At 48.5% G+C, this 21,832-nt stretch overlaps 1 protein-coding gene and 1 long non-coding RNA gene across 8 annotated transcripts in view; one reads left to right on the top strand and one right to left on the bottom strand.

Moving 5' to 3' along the window:
• Window positions 1–407: 407 nt before the first annotated feature.
• On the top strand, window positions 408–2,487 carry LOC130197705 (uncharacterized). Of its 2 annotated transcripts, XR_008832520.1 has the most exons (4): window positions 411–1,087; window positions 1,252–1,369; window positions 1,516–1,627; window positions 1,714–2,487. It is a non-coding gene; the product is annotated as an uncharacterized LOC130197705 (long non-coding RNA). The 2 variants fall into 2 exon arrangements; XR_008832519.1 differs by having other exon boundaries at window positions 408–1,087; window positions 1,252–1,627.
• LOC130197704 (nucleoprotein TPR-like) overlaps window positions 2,126–21,832 on the bottom strand; it is a 46,537-nt gene continuing 26,830 nt past the window's right edge. For 2 of the 6 annotated variants that reach the window (XM_056420530.1, XM_056420531.1), the window contains exons 30-55: window positions 20,640–20,770; window positions 19,821–20,031; window positions 19,587–19,736; window positions 17,842–17,955; window positions 16,871–16,975; window positions 16,619–16,789; window positions 15,850–15,888; window positions 15,549–15,725; window positions 14,556–14,667; window positions 14,257–14,450; window positions 12,982–13,052; window positions 12,708–12,907; window positions 12,444–12,626; window positions 11,265–11,383; window positions 10,377–10,445; window positions 7,197–7,496; window positions 6,938–7,106; window positions 6,616–6,827; window positions 6,022–6,093; window positions 5,807–5,898; window positions 4,827–4,939; window positions 4,641–4,739; window positions 4,376–4,517; window positions 3,595–3,692; window positions 2,597–2,719; window positions 2,126–2,400 (exon numbers count right to left, since the gene is read on the bottom strand). In XM_056420530.1, the coding sequence (XP_056276505.1) occupies window positions 2,345–2,400; window positions 2,597–2,719; window positions 3,595–3,692; window positions 4,376–4,517; window positions 4,641–4,739; window positions 4,827–4,939; window positions 5,807–5,898; window positions 6,022–6,093; window positions 6,616–6,827; window positions 6,938–7,106; window positions 7,197–7,496; window positions 10,377–10,445; window positions 11,265–11,383; window positions 12,444–12,626; window positions 12,708–12,907; window positions 12,982–13,052; window positions 14,257–14,450; window positions 14,556–14,667; window positions 15,549–15,725; window positions 15,850–15,888; window positions 16,619–16,789; window positions 16,871–16,975; window positions 17,842–17,955; window positions 19,587–19,736; window positions 19,821–20,031; window positions 20,640–20,770 (3,522 nt within the window). In that variant the 3' untranslated portion in view covers window positions 2,126–2,344. Of the gene's footprint in view, window positions 2,401–2,596; window positions 2,720–3,594; window positions 3,693–4,375; window positions 4,518–4,640; window positions 4,740–4,826; window positions 4,940–5,806; window positions 5,899–6,021; window positions 6,094–6,156; window positions 6,540–6,615; window positions 6,828–6,937; window positions 7,107–7,196; window positions 7,497–10,376; window positions 10,446–11,264; window positions 11,384–12,443; window positions 12,627–12,707; window positions 12,908–12,981; window positions 13,053–14,256; window positions 14,451–14,555; window positions 14,668–15,548; window positions 15,726–15,849; window positions 15,889–16,618; window positions 16,790–16,870; window positions 16,976–17,841; window positions 17,956–19,586; window positions 19,737–19,820; window positions 20,032–20,639; window positions 20,771–21,832 lie in introns of those variants that run through there. The other 4 variants (XM_056420532.1, XM_056420533.1, XR_008832518.1 and 1 more) reach the window with 3 other exon arrangements.

The raw sequence follows: 21,832 nt of genomic DNA, 5'->3' as shown, positions 1-21,832 counted from the left end.
ACCAGCACCTAGGCGACCTGCGTTCAGGTCGCAGTTGGTCGGTTCTCCTCGGCACCTTTTCCTTGAGAGATGTTCCTGATCCAATGTGAGGTCAAAGGTCAGGGATGTCGTATGTGTACAGGTGTTAAAGCCCTCTGAGCAGGATTCGTAATCTGTCATATCGGGCTAAACAAAATGAACTGAATTGAATTGCGTTCAGAGAAAGCTGGGAGTTGGTAAGTGGACCTTTGAGTTGAGATGACTTCCAGACTCACACCCGGTCCACAAGTTCCTGACCCAAAAACGGTCTGTTGTGTTGTGGAGCTCCCAGTCTGAGAGGAGCTCATCATCTCGCTCTCGAGATGGAGAAAGAGCTCGGCGCAGTAGTTTGGGTGGCGTCCCTCTCCTCATCCCTGTTGTCCTCTAGGACAGGGGTCCCCAAACCCCGGGCCGCGGCCCGGTACCGGTCCGCGGCTTGGTTGGAACCGGGCCGCGGAAAAAAAGTGAATAAATAAAGATTTTTTTTTTTTTTTTTTAATCAGTCGGAAAAATATTTTATTTTGAAAAAGGACCGGATCCACCCGTGTGTACGTCTGGGCCGCGTTCAGAAGTCTTAAAGTTCGGGTTTATCGCTGCAGGCGAGTCTCACGCGCCGAACCCTCTGCTGGCGGCACATTTCAGTGACAAAGAATCTTCAAACAGATTCAACCTGCTCAATGAATTCTGTCACTTCAGGGAAATGACAACTGTTTTCAAGTTGGCCGATAAAGTCGCTGCTGTGTGGGCGAGTGAACAGCGGAACATTCTACATGTTTCAGACGTTGACCGGGTGGAAGAGGCTTTTAAAAGAGTTTGAGCGGTACTCCAACCACAAAAGACCCGGCTGCAAAAGAATAGACCTGCAACCCATTTGTAAACAAACCCACCCGGTGAATCGAGCCCGTCCGAGCTAGAAGAACATGTGTTGGAGATGCAAATGACGGTGGCCTTAAGGGACATTTCACACAACAACTCTGCCGGTGTTCTAATGACAGCGACCAGAACTCGGTGAGGAGCAGCGGACCAAACACACGTCTGAGTCGCCGTCTCCATCAGCGGCTCGTTGCAGGTAAACAAGCGCACGGCTCACACTCATTCGGCGTAATGATGAGTTGTAGTTTTGGCACTTTATGCCCTTCGTATAATTGTATGACGTCATATTTATTACGTCATTTATATTGCCGGTCCGTGAAAATTATTTCTGACACGGAACCGGTCCGTGGCTCAAAAAAGGTTGGGGACCGCTGCTCTAGGAGACACCATGCAGCGCTTCACCTTCCCCCAGGCAGCACTCCGTCCTGCAGCGACACCCCCCGGAGCTCCTCGAGGACGCGCCTCGCTCGCCAGGCCGGTGAGTAGAGCCCCGAGTGGGACTGTCCCTTTAAGACGGCTCGGGGAACTCGATGACAACGTCCCAGCTGAGGTTGTGGAATAAACCAAGAAGGGGTTCACGTCACTGAATGTACTTTTAATGCTGCGGGTTTTATGCCCCATAAGTTCTCCTCGGTGGAGAGATCAACATCAAAGTGTCTCTGGCGGGGTTCCCCACCCCGGTGACGGCGGCCCTGACCCTGCCGCGTCCTCAGAGACCCCTACGTCTTCTCTGGCCGTGAGCACACCCCCCCCCCCCCCCAGTGGACTTGAAGTAGCCATGTTTCTCTTTCCTGTGTGACGATGTCGTCCGTCTTCCGGCAGCTCTCTTCTTCAGCGTCCAGATGTCAGGTGACCTTCCAGCGGTGGCCGAGCCGCCCCCTCTGGCGGCCCTCGTCGCCATGGCGACCAACGCGGCTCACCTGCCGGCCAACTCCCTCAGTGTGGCTGCGCTGTCCTTAGAGACATTATATACTCAGTAAATACCTCTACTCGGCAATAAGCAACTATTTAATATGTTTATCTATTGTATTCAAACCTGGTTATTAATTCATGTTCATGTGGGATCATCTAAACCTCTCGACATGGAGGAAATGACCTCTGCTGGACGTTGCGGTAGAATTGAATCATTTTGAAGGTTTTCCAAAAATAATAAACGCCCAATAATATAAAAGCTAACAAGCACACAGATATGAGGCCGCATGCTGCTCACTGAGAATGAAACACACTCACCACCGCGACTCAAAGCTTTATTATTAAAACAAGCCTATCAACGGCTCAAAGGTTGCCCAACATGAAGATACTAACAGAAGTACAACTCTCTCACGGATAAATGTGAAACAGAATAAACGACTAAAAACTCCAACAATGTATCCGGAGAACAATAAAGTGGGGCAGTAAGCGTCGTCTCTCATCTCCCTTTTTGGACGAGACGGCCGGGTTTCCACTGGTGACATCAGGCGAAGCCCCCTCTGCCCATGGCTCCTCCCCTTCCTCCCCGAAAGGAAGTGCCTGAAAGCACAAAGTGATAAAGCATGAATGAGTCGTCGTCCTCCTGTCCACGTTCTCTATGCTCTTCAATAAACGGCTTCATCATGACACTCGAGTGACTGTTTATTCACATATATTTATGTATTCACAGTCATCTTAACTACCGCACTACCAATCCGGTCCTCCGGGGCTTAAAAAAAAAAAGTCATTTTCCCACCTCTGCGGCTGAGCAGCGTGCGGGCCTCGCCCCGCCCCCCTCTGCCCCCCCTGGAGGTTCCTCTGGTGGGCGGGATGCTCGTCAGACCGGGCGCGCCGCGCCGCTGAGTGGCGCCGCCGCCGTCTACGGATGAAGAATAGATTCAAGACGGTCAGTGACGGAACGCCAGCTCCTGGAGGACACCGAGGACACCGAGGTCGCTCACGAGGACAAAGAGATGGAGACAAACCACAAACATCAGAGGTGCCGCTTCGCCATCTGCAAAGAGTTGCTGTGAAAACTGAATCAGATGTTAATCAGGGTTCTGACATGTTGACCGATGGATTTCCAGGACTTTTCACCAAATGTCCAGGACCAAACTGAAATCTCGGTATAAACATGAAAAATTTAGAAAATGTTGCGTATCGAGAACGTACGCCGGCTTACATTTTAATTATTTCAAACTCGGCATAAATGAACATATGATTATAACAAATTTCCATGACTTTTCTCAAACCTTTATGATTTCAAGTTTTTTCCAGGACTTTTCCAGGCCTGGAAATGACCATTTTTAAATTTCATGACTTTTCCAGGTTTTCCATGACCGTAGGAACCCTGGTTAATGTCGTAAATGAAGGTCCATTTAGAGTGAAATAAGAAGAGACGGCTGGGTATGCTTTAGGGTGTTGATCGTTGTTAATCCCGAGTGACGCCTCAGTGGATGTGAATTACAGATTACTATGAACCAAGATGGCGTTATCTATGCCAACGGTATTCGCTCCTCCACAGCTCCGCCCTCCCGTCCACAGGTGGGGGGGCGCTGGGGTCTGTGAAAAAAACCTCAGGAGCATCCCGGTGAACACATTGCTGTGGTCTCCATGTTTCTGCCTCTGGACGTAATAAACATTAGTCTGGAGTATTCCCGGTGTCTCGAGGCCTCGAGTCAGGATTCTTCGTCGTGCTGAGAACCAGACACAGAATATCTGCTGCAGCAACGTTTCATGGGTCGGTTTACTGACCGGGGTCCTGGCTGGTGGACGCCAGTGATGAGTCGTCACTCTGCTGCCCCGTCGACTCCGTGTCTGCGTGGCTCTCCAAAGAGGATTCAACACCAGGACTGGAACACACACACACACACACACACACAACTCACACACAAATACTCCAACAAGGGAAAAGGAACAAATACAATCTGGTGATCTCCTGTTGACTTAAGAACAGGTGAAAACAAAGGTTTTACCAGGATAATCTAAAATAAAAATAATATCTGTGAAACTGGTGAAACTAAAAGGTTTCTTTTATTTGTTGTTGTCATAATAATGTTGGCCACAAGGGGCTGAAGCGCACCATGATCCCATCTTCTAAAAAACAAAAGCTTTCGTGTTTTACTCGACGACAGAAATGCCCCAAAACATGAGGTCACATGACGCACGTTGAATATGTATGGAGTGATTCAAACTCACAAATGCTTGGAAGCACTCTTATATAACAAATATGTTTTTTTCCTTTTAACTTTAAACAAGAAATGTAGAAAGTTTAAGGTGGAAATATTATTTTTTTCCAAATCAAACAATAATAAAATAATTCAGACCAGAATGAATCAGCAGGTTTTTCCCCGCACTGGCCCTCAAGGCTTCCGTAGTTTACAGCTGAATGGTACAAACTCTTTACACCACCATTACATCATAGTCATCTCACTCAAAGCTCGTGGTCACATGACCTGCTCCTCCCTCTTTGACGTCTGAAATACATTTCCCAGAGTCCCTTTGGTGTCTTTAAAAGACAAAGTCTGATGCTCACCCGTCTCCCTCGTGCTCCATGAAGACTTCATCTCCATCATCCGCAGCAGAAGCCATCCCGGTGGAGGTGGTTACCATGGGAACAGACTGGGACGCCATGTTGTCGCCACTGTCCGAGGGCAGGGACTCCGTGAACACCGTCACTGACGGAGAGGCGCGGTGAAGCACGTTGAGTTTCAAGGCCAAACACATCGAACCGTCCTGATGTTCACATCGAGAGAGTGTGTGTGTGTGTGTGTGTGTGTGTGTGTGTGTGCGTGTCTCACCTGGTGCCGCCACCTGTAACGGTGTGGTAGGGACACTCCGTCCTCCTCCGTCTTCATCGTGAGCGGCCAGGAACAGAGGCGACTCGTACATCCCCAGACCTTCACACAGCAGAGTGAGACGGACAGGACCACGTGGTAAAGAGAGACCGAGACCAGGTCAAGTGTGTGTGTGTGTGTGTGTAGTACCTCCTTGAGAGGCCAGCTGGCCCAGGTCAGAGTGTGAGGCTGATGTCTGAGGCATCAGGTCCTCTGGCGGTCCAAACCTGAACCTGGTGGACAGACCGGCCACCTGAGGAGAACTGAGGAGGAGACGGACAAAAAGTCATCCCAACGGTTTAAGTTTGTTTCTATAAAGATGAAAACAGTGGACGACCTCCAGGAGTGAGTGAAGACAACGTTCACGTGTCTTTAACTTGCATTCTCTCTCCTGGCCACCAGGGGGCGACTCCTCTGGATGTATAGAAGTCTATGCTTCATGTTAAAGCTGCATTCTCTCTCCTTACCACCAGGGGGCTCCTCTGGATGTATAGAAGTCTATGCTTCATTGTTAAAGCTGCTTTCTCTCCTGACCACCAGGGGGCGACTCCTCTGGTTGTATAGAAGTCTATATAGTGACTCTACTTCTCTCGATGTATTCCCTCAGTAAACATTGTAAACATGAGTTTATGTCTCAGTCTCTAGTTTCTAGTCTTCTTCTATACAGCATGATGTCATCATTTATACTTTATGACCCATTAGAATAAAGCAGCTCTGCTTGAGGGGCTACAAGGTGACACCAGGCACTGTCCGTGTTTTTGACAACTTTCACGTCGTGTTTCTCCCTCATGGAAGTTATCTGTAGAATTGTGGCATAAAAACCTCTTATTCAGTATTTGGGCTTAGCTCCGCCCCCTCGCTTCATAAACGCTTGTATACAGTTCATGCGTAAGCCGTCTGCTTTCCACCCGAGTTAGACGGATTGACTTTATTAAAAACAAAACTGAGAATGATCATTTATAACGATGCAACATGGTTAAATACAACAATTGGGTGAAATCTTAAAATACTGCATGAGGTTCATCTTTAAAAGCAAGAAGCTCCTTCTGGATTTGGTCCATATTCATGATATTTCAACGAATTAAATATTCCAGGTGTGTATTATTTGTGTGTGTGTGTGTAGATCTTACTGTATAGCCTCAGCAAAGCCATCGGTGCGGTGAGGGACCACCAGAGTGGGAGTACTGGGAACCATCCTGTCGTCATCATCAAAGAAATGTTGCTGCAACACACACACACAATAAAATCTCACTGCAGATCTACTGCAGCACACACACCACAGGACCCGGTGTGGGATCAACAATGCATGTAATTAAACACGCGTGTCCGACGCTCCGTCTCTTACCATGCTGCCGATTCCAGGGGTCAGCTGAGGGCCGCGTCCCACCGACGGTCTGCGCAGCTGAGAGGATTGTCTCTGATGGACACACACACGCACGCACACACACACACACACACGTCAGAGAGCTCGTCACATTATTCAAGAAATCCTCTTGCAGGATATTTTCCAGGCAGGGATCCAGAGACAAACGCTCCACGGCTTTGATTCCAGCCGTGGAGCGTTTGGTTGTTCCGACGAGTCGAGATGAAACGGGGAGAACACTCATCCGACCATCCGACACGTTTCCTGTCACGCTGAGTGAGCACATATTTAACAATATACACTAAACAAATACAGGATCTTGTGTTTTTATTTTAAAATCCAATCGTCCCACTATAAAACGAAATATGAGGTATAATTACGAAACCAGCATCGCGACATCATTGTGTGAAGCTCTGCGTCGCACCAAACTCTAAGCCCCGCCCACTTTTAAGAGGCCCGATCCCTCAAACTGCGTCCCACTAGAACGTTGGACGATGTCCCTGAACAGAAGATAATGATCGTCCCGAGTCGGCCGTTACTCTTCAGATTGGACCCGGTTGTGTATCTTGTGTGTACCTGAGTGTGCGGGGGTCCCAACTCCGGAGCCGGCGGTTGGATGTAGAGCCGCGGTGGGAGGGGATGCGGGGGCCTACGCGGGTGGGGGAGGCGGGGCGTGAGGGAGGAGGAGGAGGAGGGGGAGGAGTGGGAGGGTGCAGAGGGGGTCGGGGAGAAGTGCACGTGGTCTCTGGGGGCGTCGGACTCGGACGTGGGGCCGCTGCAGACCTCGCCTGGGGGGAGAAGAGGGATTCACGTTGGCGCGTTTAAAAAAGGAGGCGGAGCTAAATTTCAAAAAGGAGGAGGAGCTACACGAGCCGAGAGGCCGACAGGAAGAGCTCACCGCTGTGCGACGCGTCGGAGGACGCTCCGCACGCGGTCTCCTCGGGGTTGGACGGCTCACGCGCCCTTCCCTCTTCTTCGGCCCTCTGTCTCTCCTCATCTCCTTCCATCATCGCGCAGTCGCCAGCATCATCCTCGTCTTCATCGCCATCCTCCACCTCCTCCTTGTACTGAGAGATACAGAAAGAGAGGTTATCAACTCCACACAATGGATCGAGGCTAAAAAACTATTTAAAATGCATTAATAAGCAGAACAGCACCCCGTCGTCATCGTCATCATCATCGTCTTCTTCTTCCTCCTCCTCCTCATCTTCCTCTCCATCGTCATCCTCTGGCTGCTCCTCCCCCTCTTTGCTCTCGTGGCTCTCGCTGTCCGTGTCGATCACGATGACGTCCAGAACGACGGCGCCGGAGGCGGAGTCCTGAGAGGACATCAGCTCAGAGGGGACGGACTGGGACACGCCCCCTTCCTCCACATCCTCGTCCTCTTCGGCGAGCGCGGGGAAACAATCCTCGGGAAGTTCCTGCAGCCCAAACCCGTTTCTGAGAATCTTAAACCACTGCGGGGGATCCCTCGTCATTACAATCTGATCCACATCAACACATCGGTCTCTTCTTACATCTGAGAGCGCTGCACCGTAACCATGGTGACCAACGGCTCAGATTGTTATTATAAGAGTCACAACATCACGTAAAGAAGCCTTCAGAGCACTGGTTCTCAACTGGTGGGTCGCCGGCTTTTGTCTGGGCAAATACAAATTAGAATTATTATTATTTCTATTTTTCCATCCTGTGATTTTATTTTGAAGGGACTTTTTAATGCAGCGTGTCGTTTTTTAGTCGGCTCGTCCCTCCATGTTTTCAGCAGCGTGGGCCAGGTTGGATCAAACCATCCTGATACGAGGGGGGGGGGGGGAGACTCTGGGTTGCTAGGATAATTTGTGCGCGTGGGTTCGGGCTCACCTGCTCTCCCATTAGCTGCAAGTCAAGTGTCCTTGAGGCAGGCAATTGCCCTCCAGTTGCGCTGCTCTTCACCACCGCCTGCTCCTTAATAACTAAGGATGGGTTAAATGCAGAGAACTAATTTCCCCTTGGGGATTAATAAAAGTGTATATTTTTTTTATATTTAAACGTCCTACTGAATATAACTTTCATCTTCTCCCGTTATGAATTCCTCCAGCCTCTGGTCTGCCAGTGTTACGTCAGGTTGAATTCAGTGCTGCTTCATTTTCTGTAAAGCTCAATGTTTTTCAGTATTTACCCACTGATGAGGTCATCAAAGAAAAGTTAAGTTTGTAAATATGAATCCTTTTGAATTGCAATCTTTAATCAATTTATTTTGAATTTGTGGAAAAGCTGCTCCTCAAGACTTTAGTAAATTGTGGTCAGATTCAGTGAGAGTGTTTCCTCAGTTAAAGTTACGTTGAGTCTTTTATTACAGTTTTTCTCCATTGCTTTGGCTCAATTCTTGAAATAGAAATGACATTCTCAAAACAACTCGTGCAAACCTCCCTGTTCACAACAGATTTGAATTTCTCATTCCTTTAATCAAATTGCAATTGTTTTAGAAACTGCTTGCAAATGACAAGTACAATTGCCTACAGCTTGCACACATTTCAAATGATTTAGCACATATGTGCAAACGGTTCGGTACAATTGCCTTCAGTTAGCCCACTTACCAATTGAATACATCTTGCTAGTCTAAACTGACTGTTGCTTCTCAGTCAAGTGGTTGTTCTCTGCAAAACATCTTGGCATACTTTCCTTGTGTACATCATCACCTGCACAATAGTTCACTCCACTGTCAAAATCGTTCAGGCACATAATACCATGAAAAATATCATGGTATATATACTGTAATATGGATCTCTTGGATCATCGGTTTCATTTTCAGGTGCAACTAGAACTTTACTCATCAAGGGGTATTTTCTCACATCCGATCACCAATCACAGTCATTTTAGTTAGCTGACAGGTGCTATCCAGGAGTATAAATGCTTCCATCAAATATCTAGGGCTTGACAAAGTTCAGTACAGTTTACAGTATGAACATGGAAGCACCTGGCCAGGTAAACGAACAAGGGCAACTGCCTGTTCGAGGAAGAGGAGGAAGAAGAAGAGGAGCAAAGGTGCGTGGTGGTGGAGGGTGTATGAGCATCGGGCTCTGAACCAGAGGTGCCTTCTTCAGGCAATGGATGCTGCTTGTGCCGATGTCACGGCAGATGGTTGGGTCATGCACGGCGATTCTTCCCCCGTTGCATCGCAAGGGAGAACATCAGATGCCATGTTGACGAAAATCTGTGGCCAGACAGACGTGAGGATGAGCAGGAGAGTGAGGATGAACTCCAGCTTTGCTTTACTTTCCTACTGTATGTTTTGTTACAGTAGTGTAGGCTATACTTAATTTTATTTTTGATGTGCTTTTTGTTTGACACTATTTTTTGCTGTACACATTTTCTGTTTCTGTTTTGCAATTACTGTAACAATTTCCATGGCAGTATAAGTGCAATACAGTATGTGATGTGAAACCTTGTTGGCTCCTCTTGAATGAATCTTTTTTCTGTTTGATACACATAGTATTCTGGAAAGACAACATCTCCTACAGTAACCATTCAGTGTCAAAGGACTAAGCCAAGATTGAATTGTGCACATGAGAGATATTTCTATGGTCCACTGCCATACTGACAAAACAGCTAAACATTTTGACCTGCAGTGTTTAAACAATGACGAAGGGACTTTTCATTTTGGGGGCACTGACTATTTGTATGAGAAAAGGAATGAGTTTTGACTGATGAGTTGTCTGTTTTGGGAGAGATATGACCTTTTGCAGGTGTGCCATAGTGTTTTGCTAAACCATCTAGGTTATTTTGGCAAATGTATTTAAAGCTTTGAGAATGTCCTTTTTTTCAAGAGAGAGATGAGCCACAGCAATCGAGAAGGAAGTTTTCATTTTGGGGGCACTGACTATTTTTATGAGAAAATGATTTGGGTTTGAAGCTTGAGTTAACTGTTTTGGGTGAGATATGACCTTTTGAAGGGGATCTATGTAGTTGTGCTGAACTATATAGGCTATTTTACCAAATGCACTAAGAGCTTTGAGAATGTAATTTCTGTTTCAAGAATTGAGCCAAAGCAATGGAGAAAAACTGTAATACTACTTCTTAGATGTTGGACTTTTTTGTTTGTGCATAAAAGTTGTTGAGTGTGTTTAAAAATGGCTGAAGATGCTTAATTGTTTTGCATGTTGTAATACGACGTGTACTGAAAATGCACTTTTAGTTTAATTAAAATGCAGCTTTTATAGAAATAGTTGATCTCTAGCACCAGCTGGTCGTTTCATTAATTACATTTGAGAAGTTGAGAATGTTCCATGTGGGTCCCGGATCAGACCGGCTGAGAACCACTGCTCTGGAGGAAGGAAGCGGTTCTTCTGGCGACTGACCTGACTGTCGTCCGGCGAGTCCTGTGGTTCCTCCCTCAGCTCCCGCTCAACATCCTCATCGCCCTCCATCTGAGACGCAACACAGAACACGGACGGACCGGACGGAGAGTTCATCGTGAATGAAATGGAAGACGCACGCAAAGTAAACAGAAGCCGGTTCATCAGCTTGAATCGTTCTTCCTGAGACGACGTGTCTGAACGTTTGTGATACACAACGTCGACTTGAGCTTTAAGCAGGGTTCGGACATATGTTGACCGATGGAATTCCAGGACTTTAAACCAGATTCCCATGACCAAACTGAAATCTCGGTGTGTACATGAAAACCTTTTGAAAATGTAGAATTCAAACAATGAGAATTACAAAGCATACAATATACCTTAAATGAAACAAATGAATGAGAGACAATAGTTTGATTAAAAGAATAAACATTTCGTAGAAACACTTTTATTCTTTTAATCGAACTATTATCCTTTATGTGCAAATCCATCTGTTTGGACTCGGCGTACTCCGGTTTATAATTTGAGTGTCTTCCTTTCAAAAACACGTGATTATAACAAATTTCCATGACTTTTCCAAAACGTTTGTGATTTAAGTATTTTCCATGACTTTTCCAGGCCTGGATATTATCATTTTAAAATTCCATGACTTTCCCCGGTTTTCCATGACCGTACGAACCGCGTTGAAGAGGTTGAGCATCAGATGTCTCGGGACAGTCCGGATGCTTTAAGGTTCATCTACCGTCGCTGTGGACGGATTTTAGACAATTACAAAGATCATCTCATCAGTTATTATCCGAGCGCATGGGCTGCTGGTCTACCGCTGTTCAACTGGTCCGTTTGTTTGTGTTGTTGTTGTTCTCTGTGACGTGTGTGTGTGTGAGCGTCTACCTGCAGCGATATCGTTGGTTTCAGTCGTAGCTTTTTGGTGGTCGGTGGCACTTGAGAACTCTCTGGTCTGGAACTCTTCTCCTCCAAGTCCACTTCCTCTCTCATGCGCTTTGAACCAACTACACACACACACACACACACACACACATCAGTACAAGCATATAAACACTTCTGTGGGTGTTAGTAGTGTGTGGTGGTAGTGGTGATGGTAGTGGGTGGTGGTGGTTGTGGTAGTGGGTGGTGTGAGTGGGTGGTGGTGGTGTTAGTGGGTGGTCGTTGTGGTAGTGTTAATAGTGTGTGGTGGTAGTGGTGGTGTTAGTTGTTGGAGTGGGTGGTGGTGTTAGTGGGTGGTGGTGGTTGTGGGTGGTGTGGTGTTAGTGGGTGGTTGTGGAAGTGGGTGGTTGTGGAAGTGGGTGGTGGTGTTAGTGGGTGGTGTGGTGTTAGTGGGTGGTGGTGTTAGTGGGTGGTGTGGTGTTAGTGGTGTTAGTGGGTGGTGTGGTGTTAGTGGGTGGTGTGGTGTTAGTGGGTGGTGGTGGTTGTGGTAGTGGTGTTAGTGGGTGGTGTGGTGTTAGTGGGTGGTGTGGTGTTAGTGGGTGGTGTTAGTGGGTGGTGTTAGTGGGTGGTGGTGGTTGTGGTGGTGGTGGTGGTAGTGGGTGGTGTTAGTGGGTGGTGTTAGTGGGTGGTGGTGGTTGTGGGTGATGTGGTGTTAGTGGGTGGTGTTAGTGGGTGGTGGTGGTTGTGGGTGGTGTTAGTGGGTGGTGGTGTTAGTGGGTGGTGGTGTTAGTGGGTGGTGTGGTTAGTGGGTGGTGGTGGTTGTGGGTGGTGTTAGTGGGTGGTGGTGGTTGTGGTAGTGGGTGGTGTTAGTGGGTGGTGGTGTTAGTGGGTGGTGGTGTTAGTGGGTGGTGGTTGTGGTAGTGGGTGGTGTTAGTGGGTGGTGGTTGTGGTAGTGGGTGGTGGTTGTGGTAGTGGGTGGTGTTAGTGGGTAGTGGTGGTAGTGGGTGGTGTTAGTGGGTGGTGTGGTGTTAGTGTGTGGTGTTAGTGGGTAGTGGTGGTAGTGGGTGGTGTTAGTGGGTGGTGTGGTGTTAGTGTGTGGTGGTAGTGGTGATGGGTGGTGGTGGTTGTGGTAGTGGGTGGTGGTGGTGTAAGTGTGGTGGTGGTGTAAGAGGGTGTCCCTCTCACCTGTTCCGCTCAGGGACGACGACGTGGACGGCCGCTCCGCTTCCATGGCCGCGTCCTGATTGGCCGCCTGCTGCTGAGTGGGCTGGACAAAGGCCGTGACCTGGGAGCTGGTTGGCTGATTCATTGACACGGTCACCAGCCCGGAGCAGGTGGAGTGGACGGAGGTCCCTGAACTCATCGGCGCTGCAGGATGAACCATCGAGTTACCCTCCAACACCAGCTACACCCGACCATCAACCCCCCCCCTCTCTCTCTCTCTCTCACCCTCTTGGCTGTCACTCTGCGTGGTCGGCATCACGGTGGCGGTGGGTGTCGGGACGGGGACGGTTGCCTCGGTAACCATTGGCCGGATGCTGGCCCGGGGCGTGGCCTTGCTCCCGGGGGAGGGGCTGGGCTTGCCGCTGGGCGACGGCGTGCTCGTGGTGGGGCGGATGTTGGCCGTGGGCGGGTCAGACATGCTGGAGCTGACGGAGGAAACGTTCGTCAAAGACATCGTTTAAAACGTCTCCGCTTCGCCACGAGAAGAGCTCCTGGTTACCTGGCTCTGTCCTGGGAGGGACTCTTCAGAGAGACCTGCCTCTGGTCTGCACACCTGGTCTGATCGCCCCCCTGAGGACAGGAACAGGTGCAACACGGAGGCCACGAGGGTCAAGACAGAGTCGTCACATTTAAGACATACAATCTAAAGTCTTGGGGAATAAAACCAGAAAGAAATTTGCATTTTTAAAGAAAACTGACATTTTGTTCCTATTTATTATTATAAGAACAAAGTAGTAATACTGAGGAAAAAAAGCCATCACATTTTAAGATGCCTCAATATTAAAATGCCGTAAATATATTATGATTGATAACAAGTGAGTCCTCACACTCAGACGTGTTTGGATTGAAGGATCAGAAACTGAATTCCTCTCACGCAACCAAACATCTGCTCCCTCTCCGATAGACCCCCGTATCCCAGACCCCCGTATCCCAGACCCCCGTGTCCCAGACCTCCGTATCCCAGACCTCCGTATCCCAGACCCCCGTGTCCCAGACCCCCGTATCCCAGACCCCTGTGTCCCAGACCCCCGTATCCCAGACCCCTGTGTCCCAGACCCCCGTATCCCAGACCCCCGTATGCCAGACCTCCGTATCCCAGACCCCCGTATCCCAGACCCCCGTATGCCAGACCCCCGTATCCCAGACCCCCGTGTCCCAGACCTCCGTGTCCCAGACCCCCGTGTCCCAGACCCCGTGTCCCAGACCCCCGTATGCCAGACCCCCGTATCCCAGACCCCCGTATGCCAGACCCCCGTATCCCAGACCCCCGTATGCCAGACCCCCGTATCCCAGACCCCCGTGTCCCAGACCCCGTATGCCAGACCCCGTATCCCAGACCCGTATGCAGACCCCGTATCCCAGACCCCGTGTCCCAGACCCCGTATCCCAGACCCCAGATGCCAGACCCCCGTATCCCAGACCCCCGTGTCCCAGACCCCCGTATGACAGACCTCCGTATCCCAGACCCCCGTATCCCAGACCCCCGTATCCCAGACCCCGTGTCCCAGACCCCGTGTCCCAGACCCCCGTATCCCAGACCCCGTATCCCAGACCCCGTATACCCAGACCCCGTGTCCCAGACCCCGTGTCCCAGACCCCGTATCCCAGACCCCGTATCCCAGACCCCGTGTCCCAGACCCCCGTGTCCCAGACCTCCGTATCCCAGACCCCTGTGTCCCAGACCCCCGTATCCCAGACCTCCGTATCCCAGACCCCCGTATCCCAGACCCCGAGACCCCCATATGCCAGACTCCCAGAGCCCCGCGCCCCGTACCTTGGCCCCGCCCTGGTCTTGCGGCTCCTCCCGGGGCTCCGGGTGGGCGTGGCTCTCCCTCAGCTCCCTCAGCTCCCGGTCCAGGCGGAGCAGCCGCCCCTCGTACTGAGACTTGAGGGCGTTCATCCGGCCCTCCTGCTCCTCTCTGCTCTGCTTGGCCTCCGCCACCTCCTGACTCAGACGCTCCTTGGCACCTAGCGAGGTAAAGAAAACTAAACTCGAGTCCCTCGGGGGCCGACGCCGCTTCCGTGCTCGGCCGCACTTTGCCGGCACGCCTCCCTCCGCCTCCGGGCGCTCACCGTTCAGCTGGTTGATCTTAGTCTTGGCTCCCATGAAGACCTTCTTCGTCTTCTCCTCTTTCTCGGCGATCTGCTTCCGGAGCTGCTCCTCGGTGGTCTTGCTGTCCGACAGCTGCAGGGGGACAACACGGAGACCTCAGACCACAGCCGGCTCGTCGCTCTTTACTCTTAAAGGGCCACGGCATCGGGAGTAAGTAAGTAACTAAGAGTAAGGAAGTAACTAAGAGTAAGTAAGAGAGTAAGTAAGTAACTAAGAGTAAGTAAGTAACTAAGAGTAAGTAAGAGAGTAAGTAAGTAACTAAGAGTAAGTAAGAGAGTAAGTAAGTAACTAAGAGTAAGGAAGTAAGTAACTAAGAGTAAGTAAGAGAGTAAGAAAGAAAGAGGAAGTAAGAGTAAGACATTAAGTAAGTACATAAGTAAGTAATAGAGTAAGAAGGTAAGTAAGTTAGAAAGTAATTAAGTAAATAAGTAAGAGAGTAAGAAGGTAAGTAAGTTAGAAAGTAATTAAGTAAATAAGAAAGAAGGAAAGTAAGTTAGAAAGTAATTAAGTAAGTAAGAGAGTAAGAAGGTAAGTAAGTAATAAAGTAAATAAGTAAGTAAGAAAGAAGGAAAGTAAGTTAGAAAGTAATTAAGTAAATAAGTAAGTAAGAGAGTAAGAAGGTAAGTAAGTTAGAAAGTAATTAAGTAAATAAGTAAGTAAGAGAGTAAGAAGGTAAGTAAGTTAGAAAGTAATTAAGTAAATAAGTAAGTAAGTTAGAAAGTAATTAAGTAAATAAGTAAGTAAGTAAGTAAGAGAGTAAGAAGGTAAGTAAGTTAGAAAGTAAGAAAGTAAGTAAGAAAGAAAGAGTAAGTAAGAGTAAGACATTAAGTAAGTAAATAAGTAAGTAAGTAATAGAGTAAGACAGTAAGAAGGTAAGTAAGTTAGAAAGTAATTAAGTAAGACAGTAAAAAGTAAGTAAGTAAATACATGAATAAATGAGTATGTGGAAGCACCTCTTGTCTGAGTTGTGCCAGCTCCTCGTGGAGCGCTGGATTGACGTCTCCGGCAGCGTTGGCGTCCCCTGACTGGGAGCTCTGGCTCCGATTGGCCGACGTGGCGTCGCCGGCCCGCTTGGCCTCCGTCAGCTGCTCCTGCAGACGCTTGACCTCCGCCTCGCGTTCGCCCAGCAGCTGACAGGGGCAACGCAGTGTGAGTGACGGGTTGGGGAAGAGAGACGGCGTGACGCGGGCCGTCGGAGGTGAACCGATTCATCGACACGTAGCCAGGAGCCACCGCTCAGAAACATACGCCCACCTTCTGCTGGCCCTCCAGGTGTCCCTGAAGCTCCGTCACCTGAGGGAGCAGACACAAAGGTTATGAGTTTAAATATCGCCCAAAACAAGAGACACATAAGGTAAAGAGACCGGGCTAATGTACACCACCAGGTTAATGTACACCACCAGGTTAATGTACACCACCGGTCTAAAGTTTTAAAACACCCCTGTTTTTCCAGTTATTTAAATGTAAGCCGTTCAAGTGAATAACCTGAAATGGTCCGAAGGTCAGCGGCAGACTGCCAGAGGTCACAAAGAAGTTTAGGTCTCCAAAAACTGAAAAATTATGGACATTTCAAAGTTATATAGAAAGGTATTTTTCAGGGAGCAAGTAAGTAAAACTCCTCCAGGTGTCTCCACTTGAGTTGATTACTGTGTGTCTGAAGCCGTGTGGCAGCACGCTGTTACTACACCCTCTGAAGCTTCATGAGGACCGCAGTGTGCTGCAGGAAGTCATATGTTACTCTTATAATGGCAAGAAAAAGGCAATGAACAAAGGAAGACAGTATAACCCTTCAAAGTGAAGGACTTTCCTTTAGAGGAATTAAGGTGCTCTAAAACTTTGGACCGGTCATGTATATTATGATTATGTGAAGTTAAATACAATAGCATGTAGTGCAAGAGTCAATGTAACATATTAAAATCACAACAATAAATATGGACCTTAACGGCCGTATTTTACATCCCACGGTGAGTATGAGAGAAGAATACGTGTAAATAGGTGAATATTTTAGCGAAGATGCTCTCACCTTGCTCTCTGATTGGCTCAGAGCCGTCTTGAGGTTGCCCACTTCCTGGTTGTGGCTCTGCTGACTGCTCTGCTGGGTCTTCTGGAGCTGCTGGAGGCCGTCTTTAGCCTGCTGGATCTGGTTGAGACGGGCCTGGGATATAGACTGGGCCGACTTCAGCTGGTTGTGTACCTTTAAACCAGAACGGGGTTCGGGGTGAGCAGGTTGAGAGGGTCTGATGAGCAGCGCGTTGGGTCCTGGTTCTGCTCTCACCTGCAGGCTGTGAGTCTTGGCTTGCTGAAGCTCCTTCTGACTTTGTGTCAGCTGGTTCTGGTTCTGTTGCAGTTGAGTCTGGATCTGGGACAACTGGGACTGGACCTGTAGAAGCAATGATGGGACAATGACATAATGGCTGATGTATAGTCCTCACTAAACGAGTCAACGTACAGACTTATGGTGCGTTCACACCGGACCCGGCGAAAAAATTCTCGACGCGTCTGACGCAGCAGTCTCGACACGCGTCGGAAAAAGTGTGTTCACACCAGACGCGTCGGGGGCGGAGTAATACATGAGTCGAGGAACGACAGGACCGCAGAGTACTTCCACTTTAGTGGACTGAGCTGCACTCCCACTGCGCTTCTCTCTCTCTCTTCTTCTCTCTTTGATACGTGTCTCTGAGACTTTTCCACCTCCGGCGGCAGATCTCCTCTGCCATGAAACACATATGCCGGCGGTTGGTTCATAGTAAAGTTCAACAAATAGCGAGAATAAAAGCAAATACATACATTCAAAACTTACCAAGTAGTCCCACGGCTTCTCCGACCTTGTTCCACGCTTTATCTTTATAGCTCCGGTTTCGGTAAGCATAAAGAGTTGTATCGTAAAGTTCGAGGTGCCCACAGACGGCGACAATAATCTTTTCCTCCATTTTTTCAACCGGCAGGACGATGACGAGCGGAGCTGCTCAACGCTGATTGGCTGACGCAACTATGACTCACGCGTTTTTGCTGCCGGAGTTGGGAAATTTCAACTCGCGCGTCAACGAGCTGCGTCTGTTCGCTGTGTTCGCTCAGTTCGCCCCGCGACAAACCCTCTGTTCTGCTGCTTCAAACGCGTCTGACGCGCTGCTCGCTGGGAAATACGCAGCTTCTACGCAGTTTTGCATTGACTTTGCATGTAATCTCGACGCGCGTCGAAATTTCGACGCGTCCGGTGTGAACACACCATAAGACAGAGTTCAATACCTGCGTCAGCTGGTTCTGTTTCTGCGTCAGCTGGTTCTGGACCTCCTGGATCTTGTCCTTGCTCTGCTGGGTTTCCTTCTTGGCCTCCTCCAGCTCCTGCTGCGTCTTCTGGGCCTGGTTCAGGGGGGAAACCATTAAAAAAAAATACAACCCTGACACTTTGACAGTTAAACCAAGTGTGTGTGTATTTGTTGTATTCTAGTCTATCAGATCCTCAGTATGTGGCCGTGTCTCGTCTTAGAATCTGTTTTTTGGATCTTTTTCTAATTATGTTAAGAGCACATTCCTAAAGTCTCTTTAGACTGAACCAGATGCTCCACAGCGAAGAAATTAAACACCATCATCTCTGTTCGTCTGTCAACGACCAATGAGACGTTCAGAATCGTCACGAGAGTCACAGCGAGGCTTCTGATTGGCCCTCGGGAGTTGCAGGTGTTTTTCTGTTTCACCAGAAGAACAAATTCAAACAGCCAATCAGACCATGAGGTCTTATCTATGACATCATCAGCATTACAAGCTCCGACAATGGTATGACATGGTGTGCACATCCTGTCTTCTGAGTACACAGTAGGAGGAGCCAGAGCCTTCAGGTATCAAGCTCCTCCTCTTTTATTGAACCAGCTCCACCTTCAGTCCTGGAGGAGACTCCGCCCCCTCATGGAGACTGAAGACTTTCCTCTTGATGGTCTGATAGTTACACCTGAACCAGGTTCACCTGGAGAGACCTAGAGACGCTGCTAGAGGCTGAGAGGCTGAGGGGGACGAGAGGATACACTGAGCTCCTCTCTCCTCTCTCCTTATGGACGCTTAGGATACACTGAGCTCCTCTCTCCTCTCTCCTTATGGACGCTTAGGATACACTGAGCTCCTCTCTCCTCTCTCCTTATGGACACTTAGGATACACTGTGCTCCTCTCTCTCTCCTTATGGACGCTTAGGATACACTGAGCTCCTCTCCTCCCCTTATGGACGCTTAGGATACACTGAGCACCTCTCTCCTCTCTCCTTATGGACGCTTAGAATACACTGAGCACCTCTCTCCTCTCCTTTCTCCTTATGGACGCTTAGGATACACTGAGCACCTCTCTCCTCTCCTCTCTCCTTATGGACGCTTAGGATACACTGAGCTCCTCTCTCCTCTCCTCTCTCCTTATGGATGTTTAGGATACACTGAGCACCTCTCCTCTCCTTTCTCCTTATGGACGCTTAGGATACACTGAGCTCCTCTCTCCTCTCCTCTCTCCTTATGGACGCTTAGGATACACTGAGCTCCTCTCCTCTCTCCTTATGGACGCTTAGGATACACTGAGCTCCTCTCTCCTCTCTCCTTATGGACATTTAGGATACACTGAGCTCCTCTCTCCTTATGGACGCTTAGGATACACTGAGCTCCTCTCCTCTCTCCTCATGGACGTTTAGGATACACTGAGCTCCTCTCTCCTCTCCTCTCTCCTTATGGACGTTTAGGATACACTGAGCTCCTCTCTCCTCTCCTCTCTCCTTATGGACGTTTAGGATACACTGAGCTCCTCTCTCCTCTCTCCTTATGGACGTTAGGATACACTGAGCTCCTCTCTCCTCTTTCCTTATGGACGTTTAGGATACACTGAGCTCCTCTCTCCTCTCCTCTTTCCTTATGGACGTTTAGGATACACTGAGCACCTCTCTCCTCTCCTCTCTCCTCATGGCTCCTGCCTGGTGCTCCATCGCTCCACGTTGAAGGATCTAAAGCGTCTTCCCGCTCACCTCCTCCAGCTTTTTGCGCGCCTCCTCCTTCAGAGCGCCGAGCTCCTCTACGGTCTTCTTGAGCTCCTCCTGGGCTTTAGTCACGTCCTGCTGCACCTCCTGGCTCGGTGCCGCCTCGCTTCCTGCTTTAGCGGCCGTGTCCTGAACCAGCTAGAGCACAAACAGACACATCCTTCATTATCTCAGTGTTTCACCCTCACTGAGCTCGTAGGAACGCGTTGGAGGCGGTCCCACCTTGTCGTGCTGGGCTTTGAGCTCGTCGTACTGAGTCTTGTAGCGCCGTCCGATCTTCTTGACCTGGGTGATGGTCTTGTTCTTCTCCAGAATGTCCTTGTTTTTGGTCTCCATGTCCTTCTTCAGAGTGTCTCTCTCCGAGCTCAGACGGGCCACCGAGTCTCTGAAGCCCTGCAGCTGGGACTGAGCCGAGTTGCTGCTGACGCTGGTTCTGATGGACACACACACACACAATATGAGACCTACACTAACACGCTGCATCAGGGTCATTCAAATATGGTAAATAACGAGGATTATTTAATAATGAATTTTAAATGAATATCGCAGTGCTCAATGGTAAGTTGTAGTTCCTTAAAACAAAAAAAAACGTTCTTTCCTCGTATATTTTTAGAATACTCTTTTTTTAATAAACCCTTTTTATTGACAAATCTGTTGTTTTGGTTTTAGTCGACTTATTACGATTTATCCCCAACATTTTTAATATTATTGAGCACATCTGCGGCAAAGAAAGGTTTTAAGTTGTGCGATTTGTTGTGTAGAAATTCCGTTTTCCAAGTGTGTGCATGCGTGTATGTATGTTTGTGTGTGTGTATATATATATATATATAGGTGCGTGTGTGTGCATGTGTGCGTGTCTGCATGTGTATGCGTGTGTGTGCGTGTGTATATGTCTGTGTGTATGTGCGTGTGTGTGCGTGTGTGTATGTCTGTGTGTATGTGCGTGTGTGTGCGTGTGTATATGTCTGTGTGTATGTGCGTGTGTGTGTGTGCGTGTGTGTATGTCTGTGTGTATGTGCGTGTGTGTGCGTGCGTGTCTACCTGGCCAGCTCCGCCTTCAGCCGGCCCGTCTCCTCAGCGAGTTGTGTGATGCGTCTCTGCTGAGCTTCTCTCTCGCTGGAGAGTTTCTGTCGCTCCTCCACATCGCCATCTTTCTGCTGGCTGACCAGTTGCTACGGCGACACAGAGAGAAGAGTTAAAGACTAAAGGAGAACAGAGGGAAGAGTTAAAGACTAAAGGAGACCAGAGGGAAGAGTTAAAGACTAAAGGAGACCAGAGACATGAGTTAAAGACTAAAGGAGACCAGAGGGAAGAGTTAAAGACTAAAGGAGACCAGAGGGAAGAGTTAAAGACTAAAGGAGACCAGAGGGAAGAGTTAAAGACTAAAGGAGACCAGAGAGAAGAGTTAAAGACTAAAGGAGACCAGAGACATGAGTTAAAGACTAAAGGAGACAGAGAGAAGAGTTAAATACTAAAGGAGACCAGAGACATGAGGTAAAGACTAAAGGAGACCAGAGAGAAGAGTTAAAGACTAAAGGAGACCAGAGAGAAGAGTTAAAGACTAAAGGAGACCAGAGGGAAGAGTTAAAGACTAAAGGAGACCAGAGAGAAGAGTTAAATACTAAAGGAGACCAGAGACATGAGTTAAAGACTAAAGGAGACCAGAGACATGAGTTAAAGACTAAAGGAGACCAGAGAGAAGAGTTAAAGACTAAAGGAGACCAGAGAGAAGAGTTAAAGACTAAAGGAGACCAGAGAGAAGAGTTAAAGACTAAAGGAGACCAGAGAGAAGTTAAAGATTAAAGGAGACCAGAGGGAAGAGTTAAAGACTAAAGGAGACCAGAGAGAAGAGTTAAAGACTAAAGGAGACCAGAGAGAAGAGTTAAAGACTAAAGGAGACCAGAGACATGAGTTAAAGACTAAAGGAGACCAGAGACATGAGTTAAAGACTAAAGGAGACCAGAGTAGAAGAGTTAAAGACTAAAGGAGACCAGAGAGAAGAGTTAAAGACTAAAGGAGACCAGAGAGAAGAGTTAAAGACTAAAGGAGACCAGAGTAGAAGAGTTAAAGACTAAAGGAGACCAGAGAGAAGAGTTAAATACTAAAGGAGACCAGAGAGAAGAGTTAAAGACTAAAGGAGACCAGAGAGAAGAGCTAAAGACTAAAGGAGACCAGAGACATGAGTGAAAGACTAAAGGAGACCAGAGAGAAGAGTTAAAGACTAAAGGAGACCA

The sequence above is a fragment of the Pseudoliparis swirei genome, chromosome 8 (assembly GCF_029220125.1).
Source record: "Pseudoliparis swirei isolate HS2019 ecotype Mariana Trench chromosome 8, NWPU_hadal_v1, whole genome shotgun sequence".
In the NCBI taxonomy this organism is placed as follows: domain Eukaryota; kingdom Metazoa; phylum Chordata; class Actinopteri; order Perciformes; family Liparidae; genus Pseudoliparis; species Pseudoliparis swirei.
This window is presented reverse-complemented; position numbering and strand designations above follow the sequence as displayed.